The sequence below is a fragment of the Planococcus citri genome, chromosome 2 (genome assembly GCF_950023065.1).
Source record: "Planococcus citri chromosome 2, ihPlaCitr1.1, whole genome shotgun sequence".
Classification (NCBI taxonomy): Eukaryota; Metazoa; Arthropoda; class Insecta; order Hemiptera; family Pseudococcidae; genus Planococcus; species Planococcus citri.
The window spans coordinates 32,086,217-32,109,850 of NC_088678.1; the positions used below are offsets into that span (position 1 = coordinate 32,086,217).

General features: G+C 34.1%; 1 protein-coding gene across 5 annotated transcripts in view; it reads right to left on the reverse strand.

Annotated features, from left to right (window-relative positions):
* The window catches only part of kmr (kramer), a 283,370-nt gene that overhangs the window by 17,192 nt on the left and 242,544 nt on the right, over positions 1-23,634 (reverse strand). For all 5 annotated transcript variants that reach the window (XM_065349682.1, XM_065349678.1, XM_065349681.1 and 2 more), the window contains one exon: positions 390-571. In XM_065349682.1, coding sequence (XP_065205754.1) covers positions 390-571 — 182 coding nt within the window. The remainder of the gene's footprint in view (positions 1-389; positions 572-23,634) is intronic.

Sequence of the window (23,634 nt, forward strand, 5' to 3'; positions counted from 1 at the left end):
CACTTGAAATGAGGCTTGCTAACAGGAATATGCAATTATGAGATATTTTTGTCGCATGAAAGCGTACTTATTGGGAAATTCACAATTTCAGATCCCCCCTTCAATATTTTGTTGACTAATGAAATCCAATTCAAAGATTTGTGTACAGAATTTAATTTAAAAGGCTGAACCTGCTATTTTTAATTTTACTTCAAGTTCAAAAAATTTCAAATTTATTTCAAAATTTAAAGTATATCTAGGAAAGAATATACTTTTTTTTGAAAAAGTTATGTTTGAAAGATCATATTATAAATTGTCGATACTTTTAATTCATCTGTAATATTTCAATGAAGGGATATTGAAAAGATCTGGTGCAAGACTGGTTACAGAAAATGACTCAAAATACTCACTTTTTTCGCATGCGAATCGGTAATTGGAGGGCTGCGACTTACACTATCTTTCGACTGACCGGTTCGATACTGGTTGAAATCAGCATTACTCCCGGTTAGCTGTTGAGTTTGGCAGTGTTGGACTTGGATGTGGTTTCGTTGAGGGAGCTGATCGCGCCCAATCACAGAATCTGAGCCTGACGCTGTAACAAACAAGAAAATAATTCGATTAAATATAGGTAGGTACCAGATATTTCAAGAATTCTGACATTGGTGTAATAATTTTTATTGGTTGATTGGTTGATTTTGACTAATATAACAAAACAGAACTGGATATTTGAAAAAAATTGTTCAATTTTCCATAATAGGTATTAATGTGGATTAGATACAAAAACGATCATTTTTCCAAACCTAAAATCTGAGAAATATTTTTAAAACAACTTTGAATTCTTTCCAGGTGATGTTGGAATCAACTCACAAGGGAACTTTGTCACCTCTGAGTTTGCTGAAATTTGGCTCACTGAAAGTTTATGTCACCAATACCTCAGAATCAAATTTTCAGCTGCCAAAGACAAAATTAATTACAGCACGTTTTTGAGCGATTCCAGTGAGCTAGAGAAAATCTAATGACTGTGGGAGGCTCCAGATTGTCCGGAAAATGGTTGCAACCAGTTCGGGAGATCGACTTGAGCATCCACACCAAATTTCAAATTTTTATCTTGCAGTTTGCCATTTTTATGTAAACCTGGTGTAGCATACTCGTATAGAGAATTGTGGTAGATGTAAGTTGGCATCACTCTTCAACATGGCAGTTATGATTAAAACTCTAGCAACGTGATATGTGCTTATTTATGTGTGGACAAAGTTATTACATTTGGCGATGAGGAAAATGTTTAAAGTAATTCTTTTTACAAAAAAATTGTGTTGCCGAATAAGACACCAGACACCAGACAATGGCCCCTAGATGCAAAAATAAGCAGCCAAAGACACCAACATATGAAGAGACGCCTTTTGCTGGCTTCATTCCAACACGCTTTCAGACAAACACCTTTACTACACAACAACAAATTTCAAATTTGTGATCTGTCACGAGAAAACCAGGTTAGTGTCCACAAATTGATTTATTTTTTTATGGATATTGGTAGTACTCAGTGTGCAGAATCCGCCTGTGGTGGTTAAAACGTTCGTGAACGATTCTTTTGACCCTAAATTCAAGGTTGAAAAAATAGAGCAACTACAAAAAAAGTTTGAATTTTTTTTGTGATTTTCTTGAAAAGTATGTTCTGGGGAGTCAATATGCAAATTTTTGGGGCAATCGGCCCACATTTGGAGGATTAGCGCCATTTTATTGAAATTTGAATGAGGCTTCAGCTGGAAAAATCAACTCTTTTCACCTTGAACAAAATTTTTGAAAAAATTGAAAAAAATCAGTAAATAACTTTATTTTATATTAATAATTCATTCTTAGTAGTTTTCGCAAAATTGTTGGCACAAAATTTTAAAAAAAAAACGAAAAAATCAATTTGGAGAAATTTTGATTATTGGCCTTTGGCAACCCTGATTTTGAAAAAAAAATGTCAGGTTATGTTGGCATCCCTTGTGGCCAAAAGTGGTCCAAGTATCACGGACCTACGAATCATAGATCGCCGAACACATGGATTCAAAACTTCAAATGTCCGTCCTATAAAATTTATGTTTTGGACGCTAACCTGGTTTTCTTGTGACAGATCACATTTTCATTTTGCAGAATGCTCTCCCCAATCCGAGGAATGGCGTTACTACAAACAACAGTTTGAACTAGAAATTAATCTATAAGGACTAGATGATGAAATAGATGCAAAGCACAGTTTACTACTGAAAAGCATTGGACCTGATCAATACCAAATGGTGAAAGATCACTTTGATCCAAAGCCAATAACAGAGCTCACTTACAACTCAATTGTGCTATTTCTTGACTCTTACTATCTCCCTATAACTAACTATCTGTCATAGCGAGTAAAATTTAGCCAAACCACCAGAAAAAATATGCAAAATACGTATCTCTCAATTTGTTGAAAACCTACATTCAAAAACCAGTGCCATGTGAATTCAGAATGACATTGGATGAAAGGTTGTGAGATCAATTCCTAGTTGGCATAAACAACTTGTCAATGCTTGAAAAAATTTTTGCCAAACATCTAGATGGACATGCTACATTCAATGATGTTGTAAAAACAGCCAATCTACTCAAGTAAGCTCAACTACAATGTTCATTAATCATCACATCATCTCTACACAAAGTACTCCCCTCCACACAGAACGATGTGGTGATAACAATTGACGCTTCAAAATACTGTATCCATTGTTGTTGTGAATGTCACAAATTCGATGTAAATTCCCAGCTACCCAAAACACATGTCAAAGCTGTGACAAAAATGGTCATTATCAGCAATGCTGCCTGAGCTCAGGTAAAGTTAAACTCAAAAACTTCAGATCAAAACATTCCAGTACAGAGCCAACCGCATCAATAAATGCGTTATCAGGGGCAGAGGATAGTGATAATGATGACACGGAGTATGCTACATTTAAAGTCAACGCAGTTGTATCAGACTAGTTGTAGATGTGAAGATGTCCTCAGCATTTTTTAAAATCTTTTTTTTATATTAAAATATAGGATATGTATGTGTAGTGTATAGAGAATTGTGGTAGATCTAAGTTGGTATATCTGTTCAACATGGCAGTTAAGATTAAAACGACTCTAGCAACGTGAAATGTGCTTATTTATGAGCGGACAAAGTTATTATTACACCTGGTCAGTAAATGGGCTATATTTCAGTCATTTTCAAAATTTTGTGGGACTACGAAACTATCTCAGCAGAAAGCATTTCAACAAAATTCGCTCAAATTCAGTATTTAAGCTTGGTTTAGCGTACGAATTGAGTGATTCAAGTGGGAACGACCTTAAGTCAAAATTCACAGATGTCCAAATTTTTGAGAGGGAGCAGAGAGAGGTGAAAAAAGTCAAAAAATTCAAACTAAAAATCAATCGACAGGAAATCTGAAGTTTCACAGCATATCCAAAAATAAAGTGATTTAAGTGGGAATGACCTTGAGTCAAAATTCACGGGTGTCCAAATTTTTGAGAGGGAGCAGAGAGAGGTGAAAAAGGTCAAAAACTTCAAACTAAAAACCAATCGATAGAAAATCTCAAGTTTCACACAGCATACCATATCCAAAAATCAATCTCCTAGAGCAATTTGTAGGGGAGAAAACAGAATTTTTCATGTTTTTTTGACATTGAAATCTTGTAACGCCCCCTCAACCCTCAAAATTGATCTAGGTGGCTGAAATTTGGTATGCACATTTGGTGGGTGCCCTAGATGAGCCTTTAGGGAATTTCGATTTTTCAACTCCTTCCCACCTTTTTCCAGTTGCAAGAAAATGGATTTTCGTGTCTTTTCTAACAGTTTTTGATATCGCTGGAGCGTCCCAAAATTGACCTAGGGATCTAAAATTCGGTACGTACATCTGCAGTGTGTCCTGAAAGTGCCTTTTAGTGGTTTCGACTTTTCAACCTCTCCCCCCTTCCTTCACCCTTTTTCTTTTCAAGACCATTTTTTCAACACTAAATCGACCAAAAGCCTACACATAAGGTACACGAACAGCTCTCATTTCCCAGCAAACGTAAAAAAAAAAAATGATCGGAAACCATATTTTTACATGGCTGTCGCGCCAATTCAACATAAAAAAATATCATCTCGTAAAGTTCACATTTGACACGTGACGATGGCGCACAGATGTGTTTAGCTTTTTAGCTGATAGAGAGAATTTTATCGTGGTTTTTGCTCAAAACTTCTCGTCGATTGAGAGACGATGAATAAAATATAAACTAGAAGTAAGTATTTCTTCGGTATAAACAATTTTTACTCGAGTGAAGTATTAAACGAGAACACGATTTGTGTTTTTTTTGGGATAAAGCTATCGAAATATATATAAGGATAATCGACGAAGCCGATGGACGTGATGGTTTATCGATTAGTTGTTTTTTTTTCAATGTTCGATTCTTTTAGCCGAAAAAAACACAAAAAACAGAATCGAAATGCTAATGGTATCGGGATAATAATGAAATTCCGGTATTAGGCAAATGAGTTATTAAATCCTATTAAAATTCATGGAAGATAAGTTGCGCAAAAGCGAATTAAAAAGCTTTCTTTTCTGCATCGAATATACGAGAGCTACCTACTAGCAGCTACTAGAACAGCTTTAAATTACAAACAAAGAAATACAAGTCGCGTTATCTGCGCTTTCGAAAATTAATATATAGAAAAAAGGGTACGCAGTGCTGTATAAAGTTAAATGTTTGTATGAAAGATGAATACGAGAAATGCATTGATAAAATGGTAATTTCGTAATAAAAAAAATATTTCAATAGAGATTATACCGCGTTTGGGGTTGCTTAGCTTGGCTTTTTTTTTAAACTTCGTTTTTACTACTCTTGTGATCTCGTAGAATAATATTTTAATTGGAGGCCTCATCATCGTGTACCGAGAGGCATTTTTTTTTCTTCTTCGGAGTGAAAATACGTAAGAGCAAAGATAGTGGGAGATGGTGATGATAACGAGTGATTTATTTTCATCGTGTTTATTCAACCTTTTTTCAAGGATCAAGGTTTTTTAGCTGCGATTTACAAGAACAAAATTTCAACCTAGATTTGATTGGATATATTTTTTTAAAGCAAGCCATAAGCTATTGGATCAGATTACCAAGAGGAGTAGGTACGTCTCCATGTATACTCGGATTGTCTATATTTTTCACACACTGTACTCGTCTCACATGTTTGTATTCAATTTCCTAGAATTATACCTAGGTACGTATTACTGCGTAAAATAAAAGTACACATGAGCAAAAAAACAAGTTTACAGATTTTGAATTGAAATTGAGTATATCTCGTTTCTTTGCAGAACACGTTATGATGTTGGAAAGATCACCAATTGGCACGTGTCTTCTGTACCAATTGTATTATCAGGGCAAGGTACATATATACAGCATCTCGTGAGGCAGTCACTCAGTCGCACGCGTTTATGGCTCGAGAAAAATGAAAAAGAAAAAAAACACCGGTATAAATAATCGAATTTTCATCTCAGCTATACTAAGAGGGGTTAGGGATGCTGCCAAGATAAAGATGAAACAACGCGACCGTAATAAAAGACATGTCATCTCGCGATTGTCATCCAATATACGAGTACGTGAGTACCTATATCTAGTATCTACCTACGTATGCTTCGGAAAAATATAGAGAAAAATTACCACGCTCTGACGCGTGACCGGTCGAGTAAACATCCAAGTCGGCCTATTTTATAAAGGAAATATAGATACAATAATAATTGATGGAAGATGCGACGCAGGTTGGTGTTCCATGTATGACTGTCAATGACCAATGCAGAGGCAAAGCTTGTTGCGTAATCGACATTACGAAGGGTTGCAAATTAATAATCGACTCGAAGGTAATTTTCAAAGCTTCGAGTTCACAGTTCTACTCGCAACCTGCCAACTCGATGAAGTTTGAAAATTATACGTAGGTACCATTGTAAAGCGTCCAATATTAATCATCGGTTCGCGAAACTTCGCAACCTGCTTTACTTACTCGACATTTGCATATTTTTAATTTACCCCACATTTCGAAGTAACTATACAATACCCGCAGTCGAGCTGAGTAAATACATTTCAAATGCTTTCGAAGTTGTACAATAACGTCCGTTTAAACTAAACGAATATACATATTATCCAGACGGAGATATAGGTAGGTATTTTTTCAAACTTGACCATTTTTCTCATTACGACGTCGAGAGCTTTTAAAAAGTTTCTCTCGAGTAATGCAAATATCAGAGACTTCACTATCATTCAACGAAGACAACAATTTCTCTCACAAGGACCCCTGACTCTCCATCCTAGGTACCCTAAAAGTCGTAGAATTTTCAATGGAGTAAAATATGTACGTATATCGTCGCTGCTGCATAAATCCATCCTCTTGGTATTCGTAGAGTATGTAATTGAAATGCGATTTTGATTCACCTATTCGTACTCATAATGCAATTTAATCTCCGTTACATTTTCATTTAGATAATATTTCCCTAGACGAATGAATAAGTACGTACCGTTTAATATTTGACGTACGTTAAATGAACTATACATAGTAAATACTTTTATGAACTAAACGAGTACAAGCGCCGGTCGTTTTTTCTGCGTCATTATATTCGCCATTCGTCGATGCCTGGGTGAATGGGGGGGGGGGGGTCAGAAGCGGGAAGGATGCTATTTAGTTGTCATATTATGTATAAGGACGGTGCCAAATGCACCGTGTAATATTTCACTATTAATGGGACCCCGATGTACGTGGTTTTGATAGCTTTTCCAATAACGTCTTACGTAGTATGTAAAATATGTACTATTAGAGTTAAATTAAAACTGCTGCGATATTTCGATATGACAAATTTTTCCGTCTAATGGAAGAGTTACGACAGTCGTGGGTATTATGCAGAAGTGATTTTGTCGAACAAGAAGGCCTCTGTGTGAGTTGGAGAGAAGTTATGTAATGCCTTTGGAGACTTAGATATCGCACCTCGGGAGTAATAAGGTGACATCTCAAAAAAATGAAATTTTACAGGAGAGTGATTTTCTTTTTTTTTAAAACTTGATTCATTATTTTTATCAACTTATAATTAATTGTGAGGAATGAATAGCACCTCATTTTAAAGATCTGGTATCCTACCTTCATTTAGCATAAGAACACTTTGAAAAATAAAATCTTAAAGAGGAAATATTTCAATGTTTGGAAAACATTTTGAGTTAGAACCTTTCATTAAAATTGATGTGGAGGCGAAAGGAAGCGTCCAAAAAAAATTTCATAATAACAAAGTTGTAGAGAATTGAATTTCCAATCGACATAATGTCGTTAGTTTTTTTCTAGAGTGCTTAGTTTTTGAGTTTTTCTCAAAAAACTAAAATTTCATGATATGTGCAAATTCATTTTTCTGAAAAGTGTTCAATTTAAAAAAATTTTTCCATTTGGTACAAACCAATAAAAAATGCACTCCTTGTGACTATTTCTAACTGACAAACATTCAAAACAATCAAAACTGTTTGTTAACACTTTGTATGTACAAAATTTGCTCAAAAAAGGTGGAGTTTTTTGAGATGTCACCTTATAACTCCAAACAACTTGCAATGTTGTTGGGATTTTGAGTTAGGCCATTTGGGTTTTTTACATGATCTAGATAATGTACCCAACTCAAAGTGTTATTTTTGGTTGAGGGGGGTTTCATACAAGCCCCAAAAATGCAAAAACATCAAAATCAACTTTTTTTGAGATGTCACCTTATTACTCCCGAGGTGCGATATGTACTTATCTGAAATTTAAGTGAATCATTTTTACTCCTGTTTTGAAAATCTTACTATAAAATGCGCATAGAGTGAAAACAGATTTACCTAGGTTATATTTTTGGATTTTCATTTCATTGGAGTCATTTATCATTTATCATATGAGAATAAATTTGATTTGAGTAGTAAGATCAATTTTTTTTCTTCAATTCAACCTAAAAAACAACTAAAAACAAAATAGTTCGAGAATAGTTTAGAAATTGTGTTTTGATCAGTCAAGTAATTTGATCAGCTGAAGGAAAAAGGAAGGGAGGAAGAGGTACTAGAAAATTCCAATGTGATTGGAAAAGGAAAGAATCCAAACTCCAAATCATCTTGAGAATCTACTTATGGCAGTTTTGACTTCCTGGTTCCTATGAACTCAATAAATACTTACACGAAAATATAGCGATTTTTGGTTTTACGAATTCGACTTTTGGATTTGGTTTTTTGTTTTTTTCGGGTGTCAGTACTTTTGACTTCTGAAAGCTAAAAATAACAAGGTTACTCGGTTACTTCAAACGTGTTTAACCAAGATACCAAATTTTCAAAAAGTTGACTTTTGGTCACTTTCTAAAATTTTTGATAACCAAAGTTACTTTTTCAACTTTTTTTCGAAATGCGAATTTTTCCAAATCTCGGCCCTAACTTCTTGAAGAAAACATGGAAAAAATTTTGAAAATGTCAATAGTGCGAAGGTATACAATTTTCATTTTTTTTCTAAGCGGCTGCACTGCTTTCTCAGCGTTATGGTTACTTATCGCTAAAACTGTCAAAATCTCGCTTTATGTGTAAAATAGTAATAAATCCTGTTTTTTTTTTTTTTTTTTTTTTTTTTTTTAAGGTGCCAAACAGTCTCGTTTCTTGTTTTAAAAAAAAAAAAAAAAAAGTTAAAAATCCCAAAAAGTCTCATGTTTTTCCAAAATGTTTCTTTAGCTAAAAATTGCCAAGCATAGAAAAAACTGTTGATTTTTTTCACAAAAATTGCTGAAAAGTATCACCCTCTAGCCAATAATTTCCAAAAAGTCCTGCCTTTTGCTAAAATTGTAAATGTTTTGCTTTTTGCAAAAAATTCACAAAAAATCTCACTTTTTTAGTCAAATAGAAATTGAGTAGATAAATACTCAAAAGTAGGTACAGCTTTCTTGCCATAATTTACCAAAAATCCCACTTTTTACCAAAAAAGTTGTAAAACAGTCCACTTTTTTTGACGTAAATTGCAAAAAAATATCACATTTTCCCAATAATTGCCAAACAGTTCTGCCTTTTGCTAAATTTGTCTGTCGTTCTTTTCAACAAAAATTCTTGTTTTTTAGCAGAAGTTCTGCTAATGTAGGTATGTTTCACTTTCCCCCCAAAAATCTCATTTTTGTCAAAAATTGCCAAAAAGTATCACTTTTTACCAATTATACATAGTTCTCAAAAATCGTGCTTTTTGGAAAAATTGTCAAAGTCCTGCATTTTGACAATTTATTGTAAAAAATTCTTCATGACTGGCTTCACTCTGAGATCAGCTGTTATTTTCTCAGATGGGACTCTGTGTCTGAGAGTCATCCCTGCCGTTCTACTCATGAATTTCATCTCCGCTGCCGTTATTCTTTTTATATCAGATTTCTTCAGTGCTCATACCTTGCTTCCATAAGTCATCATCGGTATTGCGAGGGTATTGTACACCTTCAATCTTGTTTCTTTTCGCACCTTACTGCTTCTCAGGGTCCTATTTATCAGTCCAGTGACAACATCTCGTCGGTTTCCAATACAAGGGTTCTATGTCCATGTTTTTTTCCCCTGTTTTTGAACGTTTTGGGTACGGTTATAGTAGATTTTTAAGTAGGTATTCATCAAAAGAAAAAAAAAGTGGTTTGACAAACAACATTTTTTTTTTTTTTTTTGATGAGTACCTACTGCAAGATCTACTATAACCATACCCAAAACGTTTAAAACCTGGGGGGAAAAAACATGGACATAGAACCCTTGTATTGGAAACCGACGATCTACTATGTTGTATGCGTCGATGTTTTTGCAGTGTTTATTATGTATGTGTAACATCACTCTGCCTGCAGCTCTCATTTTCTTGTCAATGCTGCTGTAGATAACAATATGTGACCTTCTCTGACAAAACTGACCATTTTGACAAAATTTCAAAAAATATTTTTTTCTCAAAAATCTGATACTTGATACCTTAAAATTCATTTTAAACATCATTATTTTGGAAAAAAATTTTCGTCAAAACAGTCGGTTTCATCAGAGCGGGTCACATATAATTTCCAGATTTGATTGTTCCACTTCCTTTTTTCTTTGTTTCAGACATCACAGCAAAGTCTATGCTTATTTCTGCTGCTCAGAATTTCGTTTATTTCTGCTTCCTTTGCAGCATATCCTCTTACATTCCAGTTTCTGAATTTGTATTTTCTTTCATTTGCATGCATTTTTATTTTAACCAGGGGTTCACCTCAACCTGGGATCCCATAGTCCCATCTGTTTCCTGTTGTTTCCATAATTTGAGTAAGGTTGATTTTCATTGGTCCTCTTTTAGTGGCCGTTTACAACAGACAGAGGGTAATATAGGGATCTACTGAAAATGTTGTTGAAGTGTTGAAGTATCGCTTTCTGCCAAAAATAGCTAAAAGTATCGCCTTTTTGTCTGCATCGTCAAGAAGTCTCATTTTTTTTGCTGAAAAATTGCCGAGAATTAGATATGGTTTTTTCTCCAAAATTTCCAGAAAGTCTCACTGTTTTTTAAAAATTGTCTCAATGAATAGATTTTTCGCCAGAAATTGCTGAAAAGCCCTTCATTTAGCTGATATTGTCAAAAGTTTTGCTTTTTGCCAGAAATATGTTAACAAAAAATCTCGCATTTTTAGATTTTAATTTTTAAAAAGTTCTGGTTTTGTTTGGTGATTCTTTTCTGCATAAAATTGTTTTTGTGTCCTGGTCAAAAAATTTTCTCTCGGTTGAGATACCTTCGTTGTCAGCACAGCAAATACCTACCACACAGTACGGAATAATTTTTCAACGCGTACTTCAACAGGTAGGTATTTTAAATTAGACCTAGTTCGTGTTGAAAAAACCCGTGCGAAAAGCCAATAAACAAAATCAAAACTAGGAGAAATTTTCGTGGTCGTATTTCACAAATACCTGCATACCTTTTCATGGTCGTATATTTAACAAATACCAACTGTTCGATTCGAGTTCAACTTAATAATATCCTTCTTATATACCTATACGGTAGCGAAACAATTCGTCAAATATTCGATAATTCAAATGGGTCTATTTTTGTTTTGTTTTCAACTTGGTCGCACACGCACATCAAATTATCTCCCTTAACCCCTTCGCAACTAACAAACCCGTAACAATAAAAAAGGATTTAAAAAATTCCCATCTACCTCAATCCTCGACGTATAACTCGGCGGGTTAAATTTTATTCGAGCGAGATGTACGCGGTAGATACATAAACGTGGTAGTTAATCTTCGAAATTAAAACCGTATAAAACTGGAATCCATAAATTTAAAAAACTCAGCGACTCGGCTGCTGCTGGTGCTGGTTTCGCGCATATCTCTCGTCCGTCAGCTAAATTTTGTTACAGTTTTCTTTACAAGAGTACTTTAACACCCTTTGGTGATTTATCAACATTTTTTTAGCCCCTCTCACGCGAAGCGCGACACAACTGCCGAATAAAAGTTCTAATTATAGTAGAGCGTGTCGACGATATTTCCCCGATGCGAAACGTACTTAAGAAGGAGAAAAGTCGCGCTGCCCAATTTAATCTGACTCTTTTGAAAAATAGAAAATGAAAAAAGAACGCCGAAAGAATCAAATGAAATGTTTTGTAACTACGATTAAAATAACTATTTAATATCTTCGGGCTATAGTTAACAACAATATCGATTCGTTGAACTCGAAAAAAATTCTTCAATAAAATAGGTTACAGCTCTTGTTGGGTAGGTATAGATAGGTATAGGAAGGATGGGTATCAGGTGTACATATATATAACCATATTACTTCCACATCAACAATGACACGTCAAGGATAATTTTCCATACAACTCGAATCACGTCATTGTTCATCTCGTCGCCGCAATACGCGAGTACGACTATAGGTTTACTTAAAAATCGAGAGTGATGAGCTGCTTATCCATTTAAGACGAGTAATCATACCTCGTTTCTTGAAAATTACTCGATATAACAATAGAAAATCTAATAACTTTACAATAATTAATTTACCGCGTGTATAACCCTGTCAAACTCGAACCAGTCGCGTGTCTCACGTATACGTGTTCTTTTTCAACTGATTTGAACCGACACGTGCCACATGCCACATCTTCGTGCGAGACTAGTAGATACATTTCTAATTTTACAAAATGTACCTACCTATCTAACTTTTTTTTTTGGAATATTTCTGTCTCAAGTTGAGATTGAAAGACATATAAGGTGAATAAAGCTTACGAACAGGGATCATCTTTTTACCAAATTTCTTATGAAATAAAAATTATACATGCTAATCTAGGGTGAAAAATAAGATATGACAGAGACTTGAATCGAAAAAGACTAGAGACCTCTAGTTCCATTTTCCAACCAAAAAAAAAAAAAAAAAAAGGTTCTTAGTTAGGTACGACACTAATTTTGAGAAAGGCATGTACCAGAAAACCTGAATACAATATCTTATTTTGAAATTTAAAATCTCATAATGTTACAAAGAAAATGACATCGCATCACGAGTACGAAAAGGAGTAAGTTTCAAGGTGATTTCCACAACGAACAATTCGAGTAATCAAATTTCTGTCGACAGTATATTTGATTAAGCCGAAGAAAATTCGTAGGTAGGTAGGTACTGATAAAATTCAAATTACTTTCGAGTGCAATATCTCAATTATCAAAATGTTTCAAAAAAAAAAAAAAAAAAAAAAAAACGAGGTAATGTTGAAAAAAATTACAGAAAAATTAAATACACTCGAATTGAACATCGTTCAGGACAAAATCAGTTTTTTGTGAAACTGACTTATTTTTTTATTGGTTAATTTTTCGGTCAACAGATTCTAAATGATTATAGGTAGGTCGCGAGATTTTTCATAATCATCGAGTGGAATATATACCTACTTATGTTAGTTATTATAGAAAACGATGGTCTCCGTTCTTGAGAATCGCTTACGTCATTTTTTTCTCACGTTTCATAATTAATTATCTCGAGGTATCAATAGTAGTGCGATAATGATTCGGTTAATTTCAACTGAAGAAATAGTTTTTTCAATTAGATGGAATATTGTGGTAGCCTATTCCCCGCCTTCCTTATTCCGAAAAAAAAAATAACATTTCAATGTGAGAATTGGAATCTCGATTTCATCAAAAACAATCAGTTCCGTTTACATTTCAGGGCTCATATTCAACTTTTTAAAAACTGTACAAAGGTGGCGAGTGATAGAAAATTTGAACCCCCCCCCAGGCACATCCAGGACACCCTGCGGATATTATACCAAATTTCAGGCCCTCAGTTCCTCTCAGTAGTGTTTTATTCAGATATAAAATTTTTTGTGACAAATTAAATAGGTACCTACTTGACTATTTTTTCGCGACTGAATAACTTTTTAAAATGGTGATTTTAAATTCAATTTTTTTCTACAGTGAATTTGAATGACTTTTTTTTTAATACTGTTTTGAATGAGTTTTTTGTGATTTCAAATGAATTTTTTTCCAGTAGGTAATTTGGATTTAAATGATGTTTTTCATCATTATTTTGAATGCGCTTTTTTTGTGGTGATATCAAATACTTTTTTGTTGTGATTTTGGATGTAATTTTTTTCATTTCAAATAATTTTTTTAAGGTGCGTGAGTGTTTTCGTGTTCTTAAATGTTTTTTGACAATGAATTAAACAATTTTTCTTCATTAAAATTCTGAATAAGTTTTTTGAGGTGACTACAAAATAATTTTTTTGTTGTGATTCTGAATGTTTTTTTTTTTTCATTTTTTACATTAAATCGTTCCTTGGGCATCTCTAAGCAACATATAAGTTTTTTACAGATTTTTTGCTCAACTCACACTCAAGATATTATGTGGGAACACGTATGTCCCAGCCGTGGACTTTGAAAATTTGTTCCGGGACAGCATATGTCCCATCAATGTTAAAAATTTGCAAAAATTGCTGGGACAAGTGGGACAATACCAAGAATATCATTCCAGTATACAAAAGTCACGTAAAAAATTTGTATTTCGGATGCAAATGAGAAAAAATTTTAAAAATCACAATTTTTGTAATAAAATCTTGAAATTTTAAAACATCGATGCTTTTATGAAATTTTACTAAAATTGAGACATCGATTTCTTTTGACAGAGGATTTCTCTGTGAGTAATGCATCAAATTCGATGAAATTTGAATATAATATGCGGAAAAGCATTCCTAGCTGACAGACTGAAATCGTGCTTTTTTCAATTTCTTGAAAAAATAACACCCAAAACAGCTCAAAAATATCAAAAAATGATTGAATAAAACTTATTCACATTTTTGTTTTTGAATTTGCTCCCTCAAAAATTAATCAAAATTAATTTTTTTATACCAAAATGTAGCTTATTCTATCCATTTTTAAATAAAAATTCGTTGCCGGGCACAATCACTTCCTCTGATTGCAATAAATTTTTAATTACTACCAACTAGTTGCTCAGATTTCACATTTTTACTGAAAAACACGTTTTTGCGGAAAAAATAATTCACAGTGTTGCTATAACACGAGCGAAAAAATTGCGAGTGGTCTCAATCGATTTCTGACACTTTACTCTACTGATGGGACCCAGTCCGCGTGAAAAATGTGTCCCAGAAGTTTCCAGCAGATTTGTTCAAAGTTGCTGGGACAATGCTGTCCCTGCAGCCGGCGCGAAAGGGTTAAAATTAATTTTTTATGGAGACTTTGAAATAATTTTTTTCATGTGGTGATTTGGGATACATTTTTGGTGAGTGAATCAGGTTTACAAAACTTTTGGCAGCGATTTGAAATTTTAATTCTAAATGTGGCAGGTAATTTAAAAATTTAAAATTTTTTTGTTGTAATTTTTTTTGTATGAGTGAAGTGGGGGAATAGTTGGGGAATGTTTTTGTATTGATTTTGATGGGGTTTTTAGGGTACTGTGGAATTCAAATTTTTTTGAAGGAGTGATTTTGAATTAATTTTTTTTGTATTACTTAATTTTGAATCAATTCTTTAGACAGATTAATTTTTAAATCAGCCTGCAAATGAAATGACCAGCTCGTAAACGAAGCAACCAACTCTGAAGTTCATTTTTCGAATTTTGGCGAATTTCTAGAAATAGCTGAAATAGTAGCTTATTCACTGACGAGGATTTCGTAAAAATGGTAAACCACGAGATGGAAATCTGAAATTTGGTTTGAATACTGAATTCGACCTCCCAAATTAATTACGACCATTTCCGAGTCGATTTGAAGCCTACAGCAGAAATGAGTTTTTCTCCAGCACACTTTGAATCGCTTCAAAAAGCGCTGTAATCAACTTCGGTAGCTGAAAATTTAATTCTGTCATAAGTTCGATATTCTCAGTCAATTAAAGTGGTTGAATCGCGAATTTTAGATGACGAGTTCACACGTGTATTTTTTTACAAGTTGAATACCTCGTATTCCTGGAGAAAACTTCATCTGTACCCGAAGTTGACCCCCCCCCCCGAATCAATTGCGACCATCATTCTCCAGTTGACCTAAAGCCTCCAGCAGAACTTGTCCCCCCCCCCCCAGAGCAACTGAAAATTTGGTTCTGCGAGTCATAAGAAATCAATTTTTCATGTTTTCATGAATTTTCCAGCAGACTTCGTTTTTTCTGTATGTGTTGGGGTTGGGGGGGGGGGATTTAGCAAAAAAAATTTAAATCGAACATTCTGAATCTGCCCAAGTCATCATTTCCCTTCCCCTAAGACTCTCGACTTGAAAAAATATCCATCAACCCGAACTCATGACCAGCTTTTTCAAATGAAAAAAGATCATCTCGTGAAGAGGGAGAGGAGAAGAGAACTAAATTGCATTAAAAACCACATCCCCGTAATTTTTAAACACAAAAATCAATTTATTTTCCAATCTTACGTAAGTAATCTAAATTCGTGTCCTATTTCTTGGAAAATTTCCTAATTAAGGACATCGTCGTCGTCGTCGTCGTCGCCGCGCCAGTCGTCTATAAAAAAACCACGAATCATAATGGACTACGAGTATTCGACCTTATACAGAGAACAAAACGAGGATTTGTTTGAATTAATTAAACGGTCGGAAAAGTCCACAACGACATGGCCATTTCGCGAAGGGATACCAATTCGCTGCCGATGAAGCCGAATTGAATTAAGTTTTTAACATCGTTATAATTTTCGTTACAGCTATTATAATACACAGTTACGTTGTATATTTTGGTACCACGACTATAGAGCAAAAAAACCGGGGGGACTTTCGTGTCGTAGAATTAACATTTAACGAGGTCGTGATTCGGATTCAGAGTCACAGACAGGAGTAGGTACCTACCTATATAATCGGAGAAAGAGAGCAGTGCACATTAATAAGGGGATTTTGATCGGTTACGATGTGGAATTAATATTCGACGAGGCGATTTTACAAAGGATGGTTTTGGCGAAAATATCAGCACGTTCGGCGGGTTAAGAATGGGAGCCGATACGATGGTGTTTGGCGGCGCATCAAAATGTTTTCTTAAGCGAAAATAGACTTTAATGGTATGCGATTGTAGTACCTACCTACTTATGTATTGGCAATAGGGAATCTTGAACGGAATATAATGACGATTCAGCACCCTCTCTCTATCTACCTGTGTGTTTAATTGTGTCAATGTACGATACGATACGTGATGGAATAGTCGCAGGTTCACTTTGACTGAGTGAGTACTACATAATTATAGATTCAGTGTAATGACGATGTATAACTTACAGAGAGACAGACACACGGAGGCAAATGTCATGTCACGAGTTTATTGTTTTGATGCCAACTGGTCTGATGGGTGTGCGATGATGATGTTAGAGCGGACACCGTGTAATGTGTATCTGTATATGCCATTTATTTGTTATTGACGCTATCGCATCAGTATATTTTATTCACTACCTATCTATCTACCTACCTAGTCTACGTATAAATGCAGATGTACTCGGTTTAATATGATGTAAAGTATCCCGGTCGTATCCTCAATTAAATGCATTATTAAACGAACATATATAGTTGGATTATTCGTTTCAGTTATTCTATATACCGGTACATCGCTTTCCTATTAAATAATCGAAACGGATGGGCGAGGTACTCCTGTATATGACGAAGCTTTTATCACGAATTTTGTTGTATAAAATGGATGCGGTGCTGTGTGTATCAAAGTGTGGCATAAAGCATAGAAAAAGCTAAACTAAAACACACACTTTGGAGTTACGCTCGGCTAGTGCTGCAAACACCACAACAGCATAGCTATATAGCATTTGAAAAGAAAAAATGTAATAAATGTGTACATATATATAGAAATAATGTACCACGTGAAATTTAATTACGATGTTTTACCAAGCTGGTATTTTTCATTTTACACCCAGAACTCGTGCCTTTTTTTTTTGCTCACTTCCTTTTCGTACATTTGGTTTTACTTTTTGTAAAATGTTATTAGGTGGGTACTATATACTTATAAAAACATGCAGTTAAAAATTATCCGAGAAATTTTACAGCGAGCTCGTTCGTGTTAAAAATGATTACGTTTTTGATGCTTTTAATCATATTTTCGAGAGGCGAACACATAATATAACGCAAAAAGCGCAAGCACCACCGTGTACTTTTCTATGTACTTCGTTAAAGAGTCCGGCTAGTGCGTGGTTGCGGTTATTATTGTTGTGTAAAGAACATGTCACTTATTAGATTTGTGACCCGGTTTGTCGACGAGGACGAAGGATAAGGCAGGAAAATGTACTGTACGTCGACTATATACCTACTATACTCTGTTTGGGTGTGCCAGCTATATAGGTACAGAGTAGAGGTACCTATGTAGGTGGGTTTTACAAGAATTCAATTTTACCTCGTGTAGATGTGATCCACCAGATCAAAGTGATTTACGAACGAAATTTTGTACGAGTACAAGCAACGAGATTATAAAGAGGTACGGTTCTGTAGGTCAAGGATAATGGATATTTTGGGGTTGTTTTCGAAAAGGCTTTTCCGAGAAAACGAATTCATAACTGAAATTTTTTGCTCTCGAAAAATTGTAATATATAAGTCCAAGTTTATAAGACTGGATGAAATTACATACTGTAATACGAGGCTTATACGAGTACATATTTTTGCTGAATAGGCAGATCCCTGTCGTAAAATTTGCATGTTCTTTGGGTATTTTGGCCGAAATTTTTTTTCGTTAAATGGACTAGATAACATTTTGTGTACCATAGTTGGCTATGAAAAATGATGAAAAATGTAACCATCATTTACATATGTAGGAGGGAGGTGGGGGGGGGGTAAGTTGACGTTATTAGGTTTTGAGATACCTACATAGAATAGTCCAATGATCAAATAGAGTTGATTTTATTAGGTAAGGTATCAATTACAAAATGTCTTGATTTCGAGCATCAAAATTTTCGGAAAATAACTTCAACTTAATTTGTGTTCCAAAACTGCTTACAATAATTTTATTTTCATCTTAATTCCAAAAATATATTTTCCCATGAATTTGAAAAGGTTTAATGGGCAGAAGGTATACAGCTCCTTAAAGCTTCAAAACAAGGCGAAGATTTTGATTTATGTATAATAAAATTATCATGAAATTAGCGGTGACAATATTTGATGAAAATATCGATAATGTCGAAATTAAAAATATCGATGGATATTCAAGAAATCTGACCATTGGAATATTGATACTGAAAATATCAATAGTTAATGCATACCTACTTATTTTACTTTTATAAAGATCAGTTTTTGTTTTTTTCTCAATGGAAATGTGTTGTACCCGCATAGTTGAGAATAAACCACAACTTGATTTTCAGGAGCCCAAATTAATTTTCACACTTTCTGGAAAAATTCCAAATTTTTTGGAGAAGTCGAAAATCACGCTGTCTGAAAATGTTGACATTCGATTCGAACACTTGATTTCAAATTCAGGACTCGTACTCGTACTTTGGAAGGAACCATGTACAAAATCCATTCTATATTCTCAAAAGCCCATTTTTACCATTTTCCTCCATGTTTGGTACTCTCAAGCTCTCCCCAAATTCCAAATCATTCAGTCGAACCCAGATAATGGTTTAGTTTGGAGGTGGATTTTGGAGAAATTCTCATATCCAATCATCCAAAAAGAACTTGCGAATAATAGCCATCAGAAAAATGAATTAAAAAATTACCATTTTCTAAAATTTTGGCATTCGTGATTTTGAATATATACAGAAGAAAAATCATGCTGTGAACCACTTTTTTGAAGGGAGAGGTGTGAAAGGAAAGGAAAGGAAATTGAAGAAGCCCTATTTTGGTGACAAGAGTCTCGAAAATAGCCCTTGAATTCATACCTAAATGTCTCGCTTTTCTATGTTTCCTAATACCACATGAAGTTGTTGAATTCCATAAAAAAATAATTTCCTGTTTTTTGATTTCTCTTCAAGTTCAAAAAGAGTGATGCTGATGAGAGCCCTTTTTCTTAAGCAGAAAAAAATAGAAATATTACGAAAAAAAAAGGTATTGAAATTCTCTATTTTTGTAGCACAATTCTACTGATTTTTGTAGAAGAATTCTTCTGAATAATCCCCCTTTTCTGATGAGAAAACCTCTCTCGGTTCCCTAAAAACCATGTTAGTTCTCGTGTACGGAGCCCTTGATGTTGAAAAATTCACAAAAAGAAATACGCAGGTAAAACAAAGTTGAATTTTTTTCAATTCTTATTCTCATACTTATTAATGCTTTATGGTTCCAGTAAAACCCCTTTTCGAGGAAAAGTCCCCTTCCCTCCTTCTCAAGTGATGTTGGTTCGATGATTCGCCTTTTTATAGAGCCCCAAGGAATTGAAAAAATCAAAGACATGAAAAAATAACTAACATTTCAAAAATATATTATTTCAAATAAAAATCCTTATTTCCAAAAAAAAACAACAACTTTTACTGACTATCCCCCTCCTCCCCCACTTATTTTCTGAAATTTTTTCATTTCCTTTTTCATTTTTTTCAACTCTATGGGATTCGTAGGACTACATCAGAATAAACATTATTCAAAGTTCGAGAAGTTTTTTCTTGAAAATGTTATCATTTCAAGCAATTCTGACAACTAAATTAAGCATTTTAAAAAAATTTCCACGAAATAATGCTTTATTGTTAAAAAAATTTTAGAACTCCATGGAAGAGAGTAAAACATAACTTGGAGAAGATTCTTTCATGAAAAGGACGTTGTTTAGAAGAATTCTGATGCATAAATTGGAATAGGTAGGTACGTAAAAAAATTTAAAACATTTGTTTTGCTTAATTTTTTTGGCTTTTCAATATTGAAAAATGTGTAGGAATCAATACAGACAGACAAACACCTGTAAAGAACCAACAGAGACTCTTTTTTCAACCAAAAAAAAATGTTTCTCAACTTTAAGGTTTTTTTTTTTTAGAAAGATTGAGTTAATTCCTGGGATTTTGGAAATTTCAACACCCCCCCCCCCCCCCCATAGAAACCAATAACTTTGAGGGTAGGAGCAAAAATAAATTTTACGAATACCTAGTTTGAAAAAAGTTGGAGAGGTGACGTAATAGAGCTCTAATGTTTCAATCAAAGCTCAAAATCTTAAAAATTATCAAAATTTTGATTCTATTTTCAATTCTAATTTTTGCTTTAAATATTTCCAGAAATTTAGAAAATATTATGTTAGAATAATAATAAAGCTCCCCCCCCCCATCCCCTGTAGGTTCAGAATATATCGATAAGCTCTAAAAATTCATAACTTTTGTCTTCGATGTGAAATTTTACCAGAAATTTGAAACTTTTCCAGGACGAAAAAAAAAATATTAGATACCTACCTAGACCTACATTTTGATGCACCAAGAGAAAACGAACTATACGTATAATTTGAAATTCCAAGTCATGAACTTGAGGTTCAAAAGTTCTTATGTTCGTATACTTATTCTGGATTCTAGAAGTTCATCGTGCATATTTTCACATTCATAATGGATTATATTTTCAATTTTCCTATTATAGCTACATTTCTCTAGTAAACACATCACGAGTTCACGTCACCTCGTATTTCACTCGCTTCCTTCGATAAATACTCGAAACAAATCATTGCAGTATATATTCACAAGACTGAAAAGTTGAAAAACCAAGCACTCATCTGGCATCTGAAAATGCACACAGGGTATCAAAACAGCGAACAGCGAGGAAAATGGTGGATTAACCATTGTTATCTTTTCATATCCTTCATACAACTTTTCCAAATGCACCTACATAGGCTCCTGTCAAATTTCTTCTGTTATTTCCAAGTTTTAGTTTTATTAAGTTTTTCTTCATCTTCAAATTACGCCAACTTCGCGAATGAAAAAAATCCTTTTTGCACGACCACTTCCTGAATTTAATTCCATCCAGTCAGTATACAAAATCGTCCTTGATCTAGTAAACTCTTTCGCTATATCTAGTACGAATAGTGCACATTTACTCGTAATAAAGTCTCGTAAAATTTACTCGAATAAAAAATTTCATCGGCGAACTGACATGGCAGCGTGAAAAGCACGCTGGTGGAAATCTCATCGAGGGAAAATGACACGACATCGTAGTTGTTAAATAAAACGCCAAGAAGACCGCTGCTGCTCGCAGGGAAAACAAGTAATTCCGCAAAAATGGATAGATGAACGAAAAAAGCAAATCGCAAGCGAGGGGTTTAGGAGAGGAAACGCGAGGCAAAAGTCCGCAATAAGTTTTAAATTGAAGGCAAGTTTATAAGGAAATTTAAAGTTGAAGTTGGAGCGAACGACCAATACGAGTTTTTACTCGTACTCGGGCAAAGAAAAATTTTACAGAAGTTGTCTCGAACGTTTAAAGAAAGAAATGGCTCTTAACGTTACACTCTTAGCTCTTGAAATTGTGCTGCTATTTTGTTTCTCTTTTTCTATGAAGTTGGTGAAATGAGCGAATCGTACCGATAATACACTAAACTACGAAAGAATATAGTGGAATAGCCGGTGGTCATATCGCATTATAAACTGCCCTAATATCCTGTATAACTGCCTCATTATAGCATGATCGCCAGATCGCGTAATTATTGTCGTCACCTCGACAGCTAGACATACATTCCGCGCTTAGGCTCATCATCCGGTGCAGTCGCCAGTCCAGTCGAAAGTTGAAAATTCTTCGATATGTGTTATAAGTACAGCGAGTGAGCGTTTCCGTAAATTCGACGTTCTCATTGGCTAGGCGGGTAATGTCTTCGACCGTGGTCGTAGTGTGAATATCGTGGCCGAACACGATGATTAGTCTTATAAAAGTAGCGAAACAAGTATAAGTGGCGATGTTATGCTGCATTTCGCAGCATACTGACCGCGAATACCGTTTAAAACCGTACTCCCAGAGGTGGCTTTTCACCTCGATTCAATCATCGAATTGTTTCAAATTGTATCGGCCGCATCGGGCGTCTAGTCGACTTGAAATTGCTTCCGATACCGTGACAATTTTTATTCAATTATTGGTCGATAAACTGGACTGGAGGCTGGGTGGCCATGTGATGTAATCGTATCTCGTGGTGTGCGAATTAATTGGAAAATTGCCCCTTTTTATCCTAAAATTTAGCGAACAACCGGTGGAAAAAAATCTCAACGTGTGAACAATCAAATCTGCTAAACATGTATTATAAAATGAGATTTTCCACTTCAGTGATATGGATTCCATTATGTATATGAAAAATTTCACCAGAACTTCGAAAAATACCTATCTACTTATGAAGTTTTATTGGCTGCGAAAATAATTTTCGTAATAGGGTAAACAATAACGAAAAGCAAATATTATTGTAAATCTAAATTACCTCCGTTCTATTCTTAATTCTATCAGTTGATTTTTTTCACCGAGCTTCTCAAGGTAGGTAATTCGTTTAGAACAGTTTGTTTACATAGCGTTGCATAAAATGAAGTATATGGTACGCGTATAAGGGTTGCTTTTACGTTGGTTTTCTTTTAATTTATTGGCAAAAATTTTCCAAATAAGCGAAGCTGTTTTTGAAGATATTTTTTATATACCTTGCAAAGGTGCTTTATCGATGAGCATTTTCCCTCTTTTTCATTCCCTGTTTTTACCAATCTGTTTATTTATTTTTTAAAAGTCATCTTCACATAAGAAAAATTAATAAATTACTACGTTCAGTCATCTTTTAATTTTTTTTGGCAATTTTTAAAAGTTTTCAACACTTAACAGTTGTTTTAATCAAAATTTGTTTCGTATGTATTTTCAAATTTTTTTTGTGTCTTTCCTTTAATTTCTATATTCAATTTCTTCTCGTAATTATTTTTCTTAAAGACTTTGAAAAAAAAAAATTTTGCAATTTTTTAGCTCAAAATTATAGGTAAGTAAAGTACTTACTTAGGTACTTAAATAATGAAATCAAAATCAGTCGAAAATTGGGTCATTATAAGAGGATTGAACAAATTTTAAGGAGACAAGACAAACCCTATATTTGGATCATTATTCAAAATGAGTTGATAACAGTTCCTTGCATAAATCATTGGATAATGAATTAACTTACTTATTATCACGTTCTCTCATTCATACAATACGTAGGTAACAAAAATTTGCACTCACCTAAAACAAACAAAAAACAAAAAAAATTGTCGATTAGTGAATTGATTATCATGTCAATGTTCAGATATTTGTACATTAATAACTAATAACAAGTAAAAAGACTAATCTAATATTTCTGCCAT